At 41.1% G+C, this 16,298-nt stretch overlaps 2 protein-coding genes and 1 long non-coding RNA gene across 4 annotated transcripts; all 3 read right to left on the reverse strand.

The window, feature by feature from the left end:
- Positions 1-1,886: 1,886 nt before the first annotated feature.
- Positions 1,887-3,774, reverse strand: LOC125489977. The gene is made up of 2 exons (XR_007267378.1): positions 3,532-3,774; positions 1,887-2,102 (listed from the first exon to the last, which is right to left on the reverse strand). It is a non-coding gene; the product is annotated as an uncharacterized LOC125489977 (long non-coding RNA).
- A 2,146-nt stretch (positions 3,775-5,920) lies between these two features.
- On the reverse strand, positions 5,921-8,385 carry LOC105382865 (keratin, type I cytoskeletal 9). 2 transcript variants are annotated; one of them, XM_038106341.2, is made up of 5 exons: positions 8,279-8,385; positions 8,106-8,148; positions 7,260-7,436; positions 6,701-6,967; positions 5,921-6,214 (listed from the first exon to the last, which is right to left on the reverse strand). In XM_038106341.2, exons 1-5 carry the CDS (start codon positions 8,288-8,290, stop codon positions 5,976-5,978), a joined length of 738 nt encoding a protein of 245 aa, XP_037962269.2. In that variant the 5' UTR covers positions 8,291-8,385; the 3' UTR covers positions 5,921-5,975. The 2 variants fall into 2 exon arrangements, with proteins under 2 accessions (XP_037962269.2, XP_037962268.2); XM_038106340.2 differs by having other exon boundaries at positions 7,257-7,436.
- A 5,803-nt stretch (positions 8,386-14,188) lies between these two features.
- Positions 14,189-15,467, reverse strand: LOC105382833 (predicted GPI-anchored protein 23). Its single transcript, XM_038106268.2, has 3 exons — positions 15,367-15,467; positions 15,195-15,234; positions 14,189-15,108 (listed from the first exon to the last, which is right to left on the reverse strand). The coding sequence occupies exons 1-3, from the start codon at positions 15,379-15,381 to the stop codon at positions 14,375-14,377; spliced, it is 789 nt and encodes a 262-aa protein (XP_037962196.1). The 5' UTR covers positions 15,382-15,467; the 3' UTR covers positions 14,189-14,374.
- Between the last annotated feature and the right edge of the window lie 831 nt (positions 15,468-16,298).

Consider the following 16,298-nt stretch of genomic DNA (forward strand, 5'->3'; position numbering starts at 1 on the left):
GAGCGACCTTGTTAGGTAGGTGCCTAAGTACATTATGAACTTAAACTTGACCTATTTTCTGGATATCGGACTTTTAATTATTCTTTCCTTATTTATATTTATATAATCCATTGGCAATAAACTTAAGAGATAACTAAAATATGGGTCAGCAATAAATAAAATCTGATTTTTATTACATCGAATCGATTTTAATGAGTTTATCTTCTGACCTTGGTATAGGACGGAAGGGTTATCACCTTCTGTTATTCTTGTCTTGTGATCATTGGTGTATGTGTTACTGTAAAAGCCCGAACAACGGTAAATCCTAGGATTTACCAGTAAATCTTAGGATTTACCAACATGAGTTGGTAAATGTAAGGATTTGTGAAAATGGGTCATTTTTTTCGGGCTTTTACCATTAGAATTTGGTAAATGCTAGGTTTTACCACTGACGCCTAGTAAAAGTTGGTTTTGGGAATAAAACAAAGATTAATTATTACCTATTCATTTATTTCAATCTATAACTTAAATTATTTTCTTTCAGAATTTATATTATTTTTTATGAACAGTCATTTTAAAACCTCGACGACCGAATGGCGTAGTGGTTGGTGACCCTGACTACTGAGCCGATCGATGGTCCCGGGTTCGATTCCCGGCTGGGACAGATATTTGTTTAAACACAGATATTTGTTCTCGGGTCTTGGATGTGCCCGTAAAATGGCAATAGGCCCGCCCCCTATTACATTGGGACTAACACTCTGACGAAAAGTGGGTGCAGCAATTAATGCACCTCTGCCTACCCCGCAAGGGAGTACATTAGTACAAGGCGTGAGTGCGTGTTTTTTTTTGTTTTTTTTTTAAACCTTTAAATCAACCTAATTATTTTAACAATGTGTAATAATCATATATTTTTTCATTTTGTAATTATTATCCACCTCTAAATTATTTCCTAAATAGTTAAAATTAAAACTATTAAAATGTCTTCTCAAAAACATAACAGAATCGATATTATATATATTTTTTTGTTAATAATATATAATATCGATTGTTGTTAAAAGAAGATTGCAATAATAAATATTTCTTAAGTTCGGTTAGTTATAAGTTATCATCATCATCACGACTCATTACGTCCCCACTGCTGGGGCACGGGTCTCCTTCGAATGAAGGAAGGGTTTCAATCTAGTTCACCACGCTGGCCTAGTGCGGGTTGGTGGACCCCAACACAAGCAAGCTTGTGCTGAGCGAGTTGTCGGGTAAGTGGGCAACCCGACTGTCTGACGTTTTCAAGCCGCCCGAAGGCCTCTGACTAGGCTTAACGACTGCTGCCGAAGCAGCAACCGGGACCCACGGCTTAACGTGCCGTCCGAAGCACGAAAGCATCCAGAAAAGAACCACTTGAAATCGGTCACCCATCCAATGGCTGACCATGCTGGTTGTTGCTAAACCTCAGTGATCAGTTACGATCACTGAAGCCCGCTCGACTACGGACGCTTTGTTCGACTACGGAGGTTATAATCTGGCTTTTTCAACATTTACCGTACCTTAATGTAAATCCTAAGATTTACCAAGTGAATAGTGGTAAAAGTGCGAATCGCAAAATCTTTCGGGCTTTTACCATTAAGAGTTGGTAAATCTTAGGTTTTACGCGTAAATCTTAGGATTTACCGTTGTTCGGGCTTTTACAGTAACATATGTATTGTATAAGTATAGGTATTCCTACTTGTATAGATTAGTACTTACTTACTCAATTCCAACCCTGAATGAAATAGTTGACCAGGAACACCGGATTGTAGAGTAGTTAAAGCATCGAAGATCCTGATTTGGATTCCGTCTGGGACAAATACCTACCATTAATCTTGGCCGACATAAAACATATCCAAGTCCACTACTCAAAAAAAACACAACGATTTTATTCTGAAAGTACAAATAATTTATTCCACCTTCTACCCTTACTCTCTTCACCTATCGCTCTTGTCTTTAGGCGTGCCATTGTCAGCGGTAGCGTCAGCAGCATCAGCCGTGGCGTTGGCGGCCGCCGGGGTCGTGGTAGCGTCGGCAGCGACCGTGGTCGTCTCCTCGGCAGCCACGGCCAGGACGGCTAGCAGGAGAAGCGTGAAAATCAGCTGTGGACGCATATATATAGGTAAATAATAATAATATACAGAATACTTATATTAATATACATTTTCAAAGGGGTTGAGGTGACGGTAGTTACTTGAGGGCCTCCTCCTCCTAATAAATAGCAATACTCCCTGTCCTATACTTTGTAAAATATAGAAGAAACCCTATGACGTTAGGGCTCCCACACATAAACACGACACGATGTCGCATCGTGCCACGACGCGGCGTCGTTTCACGATACGACGTCGCGTCGCGGAAATTTACGACTACCATCGTAAAAAAAACACGACATCGTAACGTAAAGTTCCGCGGCACGATGCCGTCGATACAACATTCATTCCCTAAAAATGGACCGCAGTAGACGCGTACTGCTTCTGCTGTTAATAAGAAGACGAAGAAAGAAAAGACAGATACTCAGAAGATACTGGATCCACCCATTTCTTTCAACAATGAATAATGGGAGTCACTTTTTAAACAAGTACAATGCCTTGAAAATAGACCACAACAAGTTCGTGTATAGACACGTAACGACGTCGCGTCGTGAATTTACGCGACGCGACGTCGTATCGTGAAACGACGCCGCGTCGTGGCACGATGCGACATCGTATCGTGTTTATGTGTGGGAGCCCTTAGGTGCCAACCTGAGATGCTTATTCCTGAGGAATACAGTTAATTTTCCCCTGAAAAACAACAAATGACAGATAAAATCTACAGATTTGGCAGCTGTCATAGGGTACTCCCTATATTTTACAAAGTATATAAGTGGAGGAGAAAATAATAATAACCCGTAACACTCCTGATCAGGTAACCAGCTCAGAATGAGTCAAATGCAGATTTTATTATTCCAGATCTTCAAGGACCGGTCCTCAACCGGTGTGACTCCTTATTCTGAACTCGCAAGGTTAAAGGCCTCTAATATACGAGCAGAAATGTAGAAACAAACATTTGTGTTTGAAAAAAATATGTAAGAAATAATTCTAAAGCGGTAGAAGGTGATCTAACCGGTTGCTCGTGGGCCCTCCTTTAGAATACATTTGCAAATCAGGATTGTTAAGCTGAAGGTACCAAGTTTTTCAATATGATAAAATTGATATAGTTACGTAAACATTGGTAAGTATATTGATATTTTTGAGTTAGTCTGATCAGATACTACTTATCGCAATCCGCTGTAGCAACCAGCAGTACCTTTCGTAAACAATACTACCTAACTAGATGCAGTGCGGTGCAAGAGCAACGTCTCCACAAATAACACCTCACTTCCCAAGATGAGCTCTTATCTCGAATTAGTTCGATAGAAGATTCATGACTTTAGTCATTGGTACAATGGTTGAACTTAAAACAACTGCTTTATTATTTTCTTGCTACACTATTATTTCTGTACCTCGAATTAAAAGTACTGTTAAACACCAACAGAGACATGAAAATACTCACCACAGTTTTCGCCATTTTCTTTCACGAAAATCCCTCGTCTACTGACTGTGTCCAGAGTGTAGAAACAACTTCAGGATGTACCTGGCAGCCACCTTTTATATCTATGACCGGCTTTAGTTGTTAATGAGAAAATTATATTGTTATGCGTGCTGGAAATTAGATAATAATTGAGATCTGCTGGGAAATTGTCTCACCGTAATTACGCATGTCACATCAATCCGACTGTCCCAGCCGATAGTCGGAACTGTGTATATGTATGTCTACTTGATATAGGTATGTTATACCTAGTAACTGTCGAGTACTGCTAGGTTCTGTATTATATCCAGAACTAATTAGATACGTGATAAGCTGCAGCAAGATTGAAAGGGAAGTGACTTTTCAGCAGATATTACTGAATTTACGCCTGTAAACCAGCGGGTTTCTTCTGTCTTCCTTTAGTTTCATGTACACTTGCATGTAACACATCAATTAACCTATTTTTTTTTAAGCTAAACTAGATCAAACACAGAGTGTAAAATATAAAAGGTGAAAGTCGTGCAAGTACATTAACTCGTTTTCAGGATTCTCACAGATAAAATACTGTTTAGGGCTGATTTTTCAATGGTCAGATAAATGTTATGTGTCGAATAAAATTGTTGCCGTCTCTGTCTAATACAAACATTCAGTCGCAACAGTACCAGAATTATTCCCCAGATAACTTTTATCCGGCTATCGAAAAATCAGCCCTAAGTTATGTAGATTGGTATTACCTAACTTTATACTGACGCATGATGTGATTTTATTACGATACTGCATAAGCAACAAAGTGAAGTGGAGATTATACCTAGTTACCTACTTAGTTCCCAGAATCTTGTGTAAATACGGAATAATCTACAGTCATGTTTTTCCCAATGACATGAAGATTAGGATGCCTTACATCCTAATCTTCATGTCAAATGTCGACAATTTTAATAATATTTGTTTACATGACTGTACAATAATTTTATAATGAAAACAATGCTTATAAATTATAAAACATAAACACTCGTTTGTATGTTTGGTTACATAGGTTATTATACTTACTAATATACCTATAGAGATATATTATTATGTTGTACCATACGAAGGTATAAATCCATTCGTATATCTTTACTTGAAAAAAACATAAGTTTCTCAAGGATCAGTAGCAACAACAATAACATAATAATCGTAGATTAATCAAGACGTCATAGTCAAGAAAAAGAAATATTACTTCTGCCAAAGCAATCAAACAATGATTAATTATTCAACTACTTCCAGTGATTCACAAGAATTATCATCATTAAGGGCTTATACATGTCGCAGGCATCTGGTTTAATCTCCTTTTTGATCCCGTTCATTGGATGGCGCTATTCAGTTGTATGACTAAAGGACAACTCGTCAAGTCGTTGATTGTAACGTTCGACGTCTTGACTGAACGTCATTCAGCGAAGTCGTTGAATGGGATATTTTATAGAAAATTTGTAATGTCTGGTTAGGGTGAACATGAACAGACAAGAGTCAACAAAAAGACTATGTTACAAAGCTCTTATCTCACAAATTAACTAAACAATAATAATAAACGTACCTTCATATTGTTGTTCATAATTATCCAGTTTCGCCTATCCGCCCGCGGCGTTATAATAGGTAAATCCATGTTGTCACACTATTTTAACACAAATGACGCACTTTAAAGCTAATTTATTTGCAAAAAACTAACAATATAGGTGCTTTTTGTGTCAGCTGTTAGCTGTTAGACGCCATATTTGTTTTATTCACCACCTGACTGAGTTTAAGTCAGCTAACTAGTTGGCCGTTTTGTGACGCTTGTACAATCAACGTTCGGCCTAGTCATACAACTGAATAGCGCCATCCAATGAACGGGCTAGTGGTTCAATCAAAAAGGAGATTCAACCAGATGCCTGCGACATACACACTAATAGATAGGACAAGCTATTACTATTTTGACTATGTGGCTTTTATGAGATCTGTGCAAATGTATTTTAGGGCCACTTGCAGAAACATATTAAATCTAGATTTAGTGTCAAATCTCGATTTAAGAAACGTCAGTCCATATAAAATTTGACACTAAATCGAGATTTAACACTAAATCTAGATTTAATATGTTGGTGCAAGTGGGGCTAAATAGATTTGCAAAGACATCATAAATAATAGATAGTTTAATGACTAATAAAATATCCATAACTGACCTTGTTGTGCATTATTAGCAAGGATAGGATAAACTTGATAGACTCAAAAGATAGCTATAAAAAAGTTTTTTTTGTACGCACCTATGTTTTATGCATATTGTATTTAAGAGTTCTAAAATAGCTAAATAAGCATATTTGCATTTTTATTTATCAAGTGTTTGTAATAGAATAAAACCAATAAGTAAAAAATACGAATAAATAATTTAATTATAAATAGAAGTTGAGCTAACAACGACATTAGTAGCCGTGAGTTTGGTATCCACCATAATGGCCTCCACCGTAGCCTCCGTGGAATGACCCGTGGCCGTGGCCAAAGCTGCCCTCATGTCCGCTGTGGCCGAAACTGCCATCATATGAACCGTGGCCGAAACCACCCTCATGTGAGCCGTGGCCGAAACCCTGGTTGCCACCGTAGCCAAAACCGCCCTGGTTGCCGCCGTGGTCGTGGTAGACACCATGTCCGCCGTGGCCGAAACCTTTAAAATTTGAAAATACCTATTTATGATAACGATAAATTATGAAATAACGAAATTTATTACTAATAAGACAATAGATACTGTATTGTATTGTTGCATTCTATCTCTACATATGCGATTCTACTGTAGAACTGTTCTCTGTGTGTCATAAACTAGTGGTACTGTCAGCCGCTGGGCTCTAGACACTATCAGACAGTTTAGACACAGTCATGGCTGGTAATGGTTAGATTAGGAAGGCAAATATAAAATGTTAAGACGTTCCTATGGAAAGGCTGATGACCAGCAGTAAACTATTACTGGTTGATGATGATGATAGCTAATGCGGTACCGATTGTAACCGTTAATTGTTCCCAAAGCAAGCTCAAATTCTAATCCACATCTCTTTAGATTTTTTAATATTAAAAGAAAACAGAGGAAAAACTTATAAATACTTTTATTTAAATAGAACTTATGCTAGGAATTAGTAGCCGTGAGTTTGGTATCCACCGTGATGGCTGCCGCCTCCGTAGCCTCCGTCGAAGGATCCGTGGCTGCCGTGTCCGTGGCCTCCGCTGCCGCCGTGGCCGAAACTGCCCTCGTGTCCACCTTGGCCGAAGCTTCCCTCGTGAGAGCCGTGGCCGAAGCTACCCTGGCTGCCACCATGGCCGAAACCACCCTGGCTGCCACCGTGTCCGAAACTGCCCTGGCTGCCACCGTGGCCGAAACCGCCCTCGCTGCCTCCGTGGTGGATACCATGACCGCCTTGGCCGAAACCTGAAAAGATAGAGATCAATATGATTATCGCTTGATAATTCTTTGGATGAATGAAAAGAGGCTATAGATAAATGCATTAGTAGTAACGTAGCACGTCTAATACTGATACTATATAGGGCATCAGCTATATAAGTATTCATTGACCAGACTCCAAATTCCGTAACAGTCTATAGAAAAAATGGTCCTAAACAAAAAAAATATATGAAAAGACATATGACTTCAGAAGAGTCTAAAGTACCACCAACGGCAATCGTGCATTTCAAAAACAAACGCATTGCACCATAATTACCTCCTTGGTCAAAGCTGCCGTGTCCGCCGGAGCCCTGCCCGTGGCCGTGTGTCTGGATCTGGCCGTGGGAGCCGTGGCCGCCGAAACCGCCCTGCTCGTGGCCACCGAAGCCGCCCTCGTGGCCGCCGCCGCTGATGTGGCCACTGCTGCCGCCGCCGCCGTAGCCCGGGTAGGGGGAGCCTGGTGGACGGATTAAAGGGTAAATATTTGACGGCAACATAACAAGACAACAATACAAAGAGGTACTACTACTACTACTACTACCTATCTACTGGGCAAATTCAAAAGGAGAATGAGAAAAGTAATCGTAATGCTAAAACTCAGTGCTAAAATCATTTTCTATTATTTTACTTTCATAGGAGAGACACAAGGAGAAGACTCAAGATTGTTATGTTTGAGATAAGAGAATAGGTTATAGATGAAATAAAATATAACGACATGAACACTTTAATAATAATAAAAATAGTATAAACGAAACTTCATTTATGTATGGTTACATGTGTATTTTAGGTATCGTTTTAGCTATATAGTTTTTTGTATGTTACTTTCTTCTACATCTTTATAAGATGTCGCCGTAGTGAAAAGATTGGTCAAAATAATGTCAGTCGCTGACATTACTGTTGCTAATTTGGTATAGTACCTAAGTCAAAAGGGGGTTACTCAGCTTTTGTTCTACTAAGTACTCTTGGAAATTCGCAAAAATGACTTGTTGTTGCAGCCAAAAACATTCCCATCCCTCAGTCATCTTTGCCAACACACTAAAAGAGTATTTCATTATAACATTTATAAAACCCCAACCTGATAGTATATAATTATAATAGGAGTAATAGAGTAGAGATATTTACTTACCGAGGCATCCCACTACGGCCACCGCCAGAAGTAAGCAAGTGAACTAAAAGAAAAAAAAGACAAATTTAATTTAAAACATCACTTTGAAACAATTAAAAAGAGGAGTCAATTAAAACACAAAACTTTAATTAAGTACGACTAATAAAATTCGATAGCACTTTTTTAAAACTTACTTTAAATGCCATTTTGGTTATACAGTTGATCACTGAATGTGTGGCGAAGATTTCGACTCAGCTTTTATATAGATTTTGTTATCGAACCGAGCACTTCTGACCCCCAAGCCAGCTGAGGACTTGTTTTTCAACGGATCATTCCCGACCGATTACAATATCTGTGCGTCATTCAGTTTTATTACTTACTCTACTTGAGTGAAGTGAAAAAAAATTGGCATTGTTGTACAAAGTTGCAACACTCTTCCACGGCAGTGATTTTTATGTCATAACTATGATATACACACACTGGCGCATATCATATTTGTGTAAATATAGACCTATTCTATTATATTTTCTGTCGGGGTGTAAGTACCTGCACCTGGCTCTCTCGAGTGGAACCCTTGTGCATATACCCAGGGTCTAAACTGCCTTCCTGGACCATTTCCCACCACAATCATGTAAATATAGACCATCACTTTAGTTAACTGCATCCTACCACCGTCGAACATCTTTAGCAGCGCGGCCATCTGTAATTTGTATATCGATCTGACATTTGGTTAATACCTGGTCAATGAAAAACCGTCCGTGGTGGGTCCGTGGTGCACCCTGCTAAATAACAGACGAGGCTCTGGCGACCGGATGATGGCGGTATAACCATCCAAAAACAGCTACACTAAATCCCATAGGCCGGCGATGGGCAGCAGCGTCACCGGCACGAAAAGTGTAGCCCTGCGATCACCAACCCGCATTGCCAAGCGTGGTGATTATGGCAAAATCCTCCATGGAGTAACACCCAAAGCCCCGGCCCCCAGTTCCCGGCAGCCCTACTATTCCTGACTACGGCAGCGGTCTAGGTAACGGTAGGGCAGGGGGTGCGAAGAATCCCCGGGTTACGAATGGCTGCCATCAACGACTACAACTGGCGACATACAACACACGGACACTGAGAGAGGACGAGAAGATGGTAGAACTCGAGGTAGAGCTTAGCAAAATAAAATGGGACATCTTAGGGCTATCAGAAGTCCGTAGAGAGGGCGAAGACACGATGACCCTGGAGTCCGGCCATATGCTCTACCATCGCGAGGGCGACCAACTGTCCCAAGGTGGCGTAGGATTCCTCGTCAACAAGACCCTTGTCAACAACGTAGTGGAGATCAGCAGTGTGTCGAATCGGGTAGCGTACCTAGTACTAAAACTAACCGAGAGGTATTCCTTGAAGGTCGTACAGGTATATGCACCAACCTCGGCATACTCTGACACAGAAGTCAAAGCAGTATACGAAGATATCTCTAGAGCTATCAAGTGTACTGCTAAGACCCAATACACCGTTGTGATGGGGGACTTCAACGCCAAAGTGGGAGTACAAGAATGCGACGAATCGAGGGTAGGACCTCATGGCTTTGGTAGCAGAAACCAGAGAGGGCAAATGCTTGTTGACTTCCTCGAAAGGGAGGGGCTGTACTTGATGAATTCTTTCTTTGAGAAACAGCCCCAGAGGAAGTGGACATGGGCAAGCCCCGATGGTAGGACGAAAAACGAAATCGACTTCATTATGACTGACAAGCGGCACATATTCAGAGATGTCTCAGTGATCAATAGGTTTAAAACTGGGAGTGATCACCGACTTCTCCGAGGTACTCTGAATATTAACTTCAAGCTGGAGAGGAGACGTCTGGTGAAGTCGACCCTTCGTCCCACACTGCACCAAATTAGAGCTGGCAACACCAGCTTCCAGAGAGAACTACAGAGCCGTCATGTACAATGCTCACATCAAACCGGAGCCGGTCGCCGTTGGTGAGGCAACAATCAAAGTTGTGCAAGAATATGTCTACCTCGGGCAGACTATTCGGCTAGGCAGAAGCAACTTCGACAAGGAGGCTGCAAGGCGCATCCAACTGGGTTGGGCTGCATTCGGGAAACTTCGTCACATATTCTCCTCGGCCATTCCTCAGAGCCTGAAGACAAAAGTCTTCAACCAGTGCGTCCTGCCAGTGATGACGTATAGTGCAGAGACGTGGACACTGACGGTAGGACTGGTCCACCGATTTAAAGTCGCTCAGCGTGCTATGGAGAGAGCTATGCTTGGGGTTTCTCTGATGGATCGTATCAGAAATGAGGTTATCCGTCAGAGGACTAAGGTTACCGACATAGCTGTCAAAATATGCAAGCTGAAGTGGCAGTGGGCTGGTCATATCTGCCGAAGAACCGATAACCGTTGGGGTAGACGAGTTCTCGAGTGGAGACCACGAACAGGCAAACGCAGCGTGGGACGCCCTCCTGCCCGCTGGACTGACGACCTTAGGCGGGTGGCGGGTAGTGGTTGGATGAGGAAGGCCGAGGACCGAGTGTTGTGGCGCTCCTTGGGAGAGGCCTATGTCCAGCAGTGGATGATTATTGGCTGATGATGATGATGAATGAAAAACCACTTTTTCCAATATTTAATTTATAATTGGAAAAAAATAATCCGTTTTTTGTGGGTAATATCCTGATGCCCTGTTAAATGTACTTCAATGTTGCAGAAGACGGCATTAAGTTAGGCTTTTTGTTTAGAAGTAATTTGGAGCTTTTCTCAGTGGAACCTTTTCATTGCCCGTGAGTGTAGATAGTATAATGAGCTCGTCACATGGATTAACACATAGCCTACTTTTATCCCGAATTCCCACAGGAAAACCTTTTTACACAAAGCGTAGCTCGCGGGAAAAGCTGGCAACTATATACCTACACAAGTATAAAATATCATATAATGATATCTAAGTTTTTACCATGTGACTAATAGTGCTCAGATAGCGTGGTTTCAACAGGCACAACCCGTCCAGAATACTTTATTTATTAGACCTCTTAATAAAACCCAATCAACAATATACAGACTTGAGAAAAAAACTTACTTATGTTTACGGAAACACGTGTTTTCCTCTAGTTCGTTTTAACCATCGCCTTTGTTCTTAGAACCATATCTCCTATTAAAACGTGATTAAACTAATCTAAGTTCAACCTCCCGAGATTAACTATCTACAAGTATTGCTCTTTAGAATAGGTAGTCTGGCAGAAATTACTCCTAGTAACAAGGCCGCCAATTGTACCGTCTATGTTGTGATTTTACTTTTGTAATTTCTGTGTTTCAGTGCAATAAAGTATTCTCTATCTATGTTTAGAATATAGAATAGCTATACCAAAGCGGTAGCGGGTAGTGGCTGGATGAGGACGGCCAAGGACAGTGTATTTTGGCGCACCTCTGAAGACGCCTATGTCTGAACAGTAGCTTGATGATCAAAAGTAGTGCATGTAAAGGAAAGGATAAAATCATTTTACCAGAACGTTCTTAAATTTTGGTTAAATTCATGACTTGCTGTCGTAAATGAAATCAAGGCAAGATCAAAACAATAAACTCTGAAATAAGTACAAATGAAAGTCTTCCATTAAAATATTAAATTAAAAGTAAGTAATTAACAGTGTTTAATGCTGATTTTAACCTCCATTTTAATGTTTCACACTTATCTGTTTTTTGTGTATTTTGAGGAAGTACCAACTTTGTTAATTATGTAACTACCTCTATATATGCCAGTAGTAGTCAGATTTGCAAAGATGCAAGACGTACCTAATTATCTTCTTTATACATATACTTACTCTAAAAGTGGTAGAGACCTTTACCATTTTCAAATGAGCCTTTTGCTAAAACTAGATAGGCACGTAAGAACCTATCTATACCTAGGGAGATTAATTATAAATCATTTAAGTATAATACATTCAGTAAAATAACACAAATTCTTTAATAGCAAAAAGTGCCAGAAGAAAACAGCTGAAGAGATAGAAGGGAACAGAGGAGAGACAGAGGGAACTAAAGAAAACGTATATACCTCTATAGGTACCTACGTGTACACCTTCCTCTTTTACTCCATAAGTCTTTTATTCATCCACAGGTTGCCTGGAAGAGATCGCTTTTAGCGATCCTTATCGCCTATTGTGCTTACTCCTTTTTTGTTATTTAATGTATGTTGTGTGTTTTATCAATAAAGTTGTATTGTACCTACCGATAAACCAACAGTCGGTAGACGAGTTCTCGACATCACGTGAGAGGGGACAACTTTCTCTGAACACAATCATAAAGAAAAGGAAACTGCACAGGACGGAGAAAGCTCCATTTCCATATATTATGACGAGATTATCCTATTTATCCTGCTTTGTACTTGCTAACATTTTTTATTTATTTATTGTATTGCAGACGACTGAATGGCGTAGTGGTTCCTGAGTACTGAGTACTGAGCCGATGGTCCCGTGTTCAATTCCCGGCTGTATATTTGTTTAAACACAGATATTTGTTCTCGGGTCTTGGATGTGCCCGTAAAATGGCAATAGGCCCGCCCCCTATTACATTGGGACTAACATAACGCTCTGGCGAAAAGTGGGTGCAGCAATGCACCTCTGCCAACCCCGCAAGGGAGTACATTAGTACAAGGTGTGTTTTTTTTGTATTTACTACCATATTCATCAGTTACATCCTTGCGATCTAGTTTTATATTATTTTGTGGGATCATCACGTGAATCACGTTTTTATAATCATAATCAAAAACAGTTTTTCTAAACGTGTATGTTTATAATAATAATATACCGTTTTGCATGTTGACGTCATTTAACCGCTACCACTGCCGAAGCCGGTGTTTTTTCTTGTTACGTCCATATAGGTATAATATTACGATTAAAAAACGTTTCATCTCTGACGAACAGATATCTAATCAAAACAATCATCATCACGATATTCTCTCAAACCTGAATTTTGAATAATATAATATTATCCTAAAAAAATTGAATACCTAAAAGTCATATTTTATTATTATGACTAATCCTACGTCGTTTGTTTCTCTGGCAGCATGGCGGTAGGCACAGGCAGTGCTTGTGCGGGCAGCAAGGGCACGCAGGGCCGGCGGAGAGGCCGATCGTAGCAGGGGTACACGTGGGGTGGGCACGGAAGGGGCGATGCTCTGAAGGTCGCTCCCACCTGTCTGTCTGTGACCAGAGAAGTCAGAGAAACCGATTCACTAAATTTTCTGGTTTCCGGCGTATCGTCGTTATCACAGGAGTACGGTGAACAGGGTTCAGACTCCATGACGTCTTGAGTTGAGTCATATTGTGGTTTTTCATCGGATCTGTGGAGGAGAAGGCTAGTTTTGACTATGATGGTTTGAAGACAAGGCAATAAAACGTTGTTTTTTACTTTTACCAAGCGAACTCCAAGGATTGGCATGACTGCTATTTAATTAAGCTAGCGACCTAAAACCAAATATCAAAAGTTTGAGTTTTAAGTGTATTTTATTTTATGATAAACATTTTTTTAAATCCTTCGGATTTAGTCAGAATATGCCAATAAATAAAGTTTGACCCTGTCCACATCTATCGTTGCTTGCAGCTTCTGTTTTAGTAAAACATGAAACACTATCCTAATCGTGACATGTAATCTAGGTACTTTATCATCAAAATCTGCATATTTATTAAATATTAAAAATAGCAAAATTAATGAATACGTACCTTTTTCACAATAAGTAATCTCTGTATTCTCTCTTCATAGCAATAGTCTTAGTAATATTAGATATTTGAAACATTTTTCTACCCAAAATCCGAAAAGATTGAACTACCTAGTATAATTTTCGAAAACTTTGTGTTTGATTTAATTCTCCTTGTGGACGAGTTGTTTGTTCGAACGATCCAGAATTCCCACTTAATTTTCTTAGAATAAAATTATTAATGTTTATATTATTATATCTGCGTCGTAGTAGTAAAGTAAGTCAGTCGGTCAACACGTTGTTGTGTCATCGGGACTTGGGAGTATCTCTGATACTGATACTGTGGGTAAACAAAGTGTGAGTCATAGTGACTTGATAATTCACCTAGGGATGACCTAGGGCTAGAAGGGAAATTGAAACAGTTACAACAAAATAATGAGCAATAACTAGTTCTTTATTCAGAAAAAAACACACCTAATATTTTTCAAGTAACATACATATTTACAATGACCAGACAAACTCAGAGATCACATTCTGCCGTTCACCATTTCAATTACACTAACCAAAATGGATGTAGAAAGTTTCATATAGTGAGTTTAACTTGTATCAATCTGGTCGCAGTTTAGTGGTGCCCGTAGCCCTTGCCGTAGCCGTAGCCGAGGCCGCCGCCGAGACCGTAGCCCAGGCCTCCGACCAGCACCTCGCGCCCGTAGCCGCCCAGCGCCAGCTCCCGCCCGCCCAGGCCGCCGCCCAGCAGCAGCGCACCCTCGCGCGCCTGGATGGCGACGGCGTCGGCCACGGCCTGCGCCTGCGCCGCCGTGCTGGCTACCTGCGCGGCCTGCGCGCGCGCCGCCTGCGCGATGCGCCCCGCCTCCACGGCGCGCGTGTTGGCGATGGCAATGGCCTGGACACGTGCCGCGTTGGCGATGCGCTCGTTCTCCACAGCGCGCGCCAGCTCCAGGGCGGCTCCGTTGGCGGCGCGGCGGGCGGCCTCGGTGGCGCGCGCGTTCTCGATGGCGGCGGCCTGCGCGCGCTGGATGTTGGCGATCTTGGCGGCCTCGAGGGCCTGCGCGCTCTGGATGGCGTTGGCCTGCGCGACGCGGGCGGCGCCCTCGGCGTTGCGGGCTCCCTGGATGGCGGCGGCGGCGGCGTTGTTGATCTCAGCGGCGCGGACGGCCTGCGCGTTCTGGATGGCGCTGAGTTGGGCAGCGCCCACGGCGGCGGCGTTGTTCAGGGCGGCGGAGCCCCCGCCCACCAGCCCGTGCCCGCCCTCCACCAGCACCGCCTCGCCCACCACCGAGCCCAGCCCGTAGCCGGACTGCTCCGCCTTCGAGTCATTCTCCACTGCTCTCGCTACTGTGAAGGAAATAGGAATATTATGAATGATGAACGGCAAAATCTTAGCTGGGTCCAGTGATGTGGTTGGGAACAATGACACTCACCCACTCCTTGTCCGATCGCCAAAGCGATGACGAAGAGAATCTGAAACACACGTTAATAATTTGTATTAATTTTCATTTTTTTTCACTTCACTTCACACTATGATAAACTACCAAATTTCAGCTGTTAACTTTTATTGAACTCTTAAAAGGTCTTTATAAGATCATCCCTTACCGTGAGATGAGACATTGTTGGTTGTTGTTGGGGTGGGTACTACAATGCTCCAACAGAACGCTGGATGTAATAATGCATTCTACGAAAATACTTGCACTTTTATACTGCGCCTAAAATTGTATTCAAGCAATTAACAATTCTAAACTGAAGTTGCCGGCCCATTTGAATACTAATAAACGGCAAAAAATTATCGAGTTGGTACAATCGATACATTAATCATTGGCAAATAAGAGTGTTGGTCGGACGTTACATACAAACGCACAAATACTAAACGTATGTCAATTTTTACAAATTTACATCACATCCTTCGAGCACTGTTTCGTCAGGAACTAATGAATTATTCGCGGAAAATTAATTATTTATCGATCAATTAAAACGCCCTTCATTATAATGAACATTTTCATTTGCATTTTCGCGCCTAACTTGCGGTCATTTAATATTACTATGGTTATAGCCTTATACTTAGGTAAGGCTTTTTATAATTGCAATCGGGAACATTTAGTTTCTGAGTGCTATTTATGAATCTACTCATACTCGTAAGTACTTGTGAATATATTTAATGAAGAAAATGATGTAATACTACATGTGCATTACGGTGGAAAATAATTTAATTTAGTAAAGAGGGCTCACATATAATCGTAGGATCTAACTACCTATGCCGTAATATCCTGAATAACTTTAAACCAATCATTCTGTAGGGCTGCTTTACTCTTCTGTTGACCAAAACTAAGTCCTCGATTCTGGGAACAAATATAGAATAGTCAAGATACAACATTATAATAAACTATCTTCCAATTTAGCTCTCATACCGTTACTAACTCAAACACTATTAGTTTTCTCTCTCACCCAATCTAACCTATTTTATTGGGAAATTCAATAAGAATATGGCCTGTATGCAAAATGTCTGACATGTCTCGACCCATGGCTTTTTG

This window comes from Plutella xylostella, chromosome 19, assembly GCF_932276165.1.
Source record: "Plutella xylostella chromosome 19, ilPluXylo3.1, whole genome shotgun sequence".
In the NCBI taxonomy this organism is placed as follows: Eukaryota; Metazoa; Arthropoda; class Insecta; order Lepidoptera; family Plutellidae; genus Plutella; species Plutella xylostella.

Excerpts from the sequence above, each read along its gene's own strand:
- LOC105382833 (XM_038106268.2), bottom strand. Across the intron at positions 15,109-15,194 it reads GGCGATCGGACAAGGAGTGG|TAGCGAGAGCAGTGGAGAAT; the intron begins GTGAGTGTCATT and ends TTTCCTTCACAG.
- LOC105382865 (XM_038106340.2), bottom strand. Across the intron at positions 7,437-8,105 it reads GGCCGTAGTGGGATGCCTCG|GCTCCCCCTACCCGGGCTAC; the intron begins GTAAGTAAATAT and ends TCCGTCCACCAG. Across the intron at positions 6,968-7,256 it reads CGGCAGCTTTGACCAAGGAG|GTTTCGGCCAAGGCGGTCAT; the intron begins GTAATTATGGTG and ends CTATCTTTTCAG.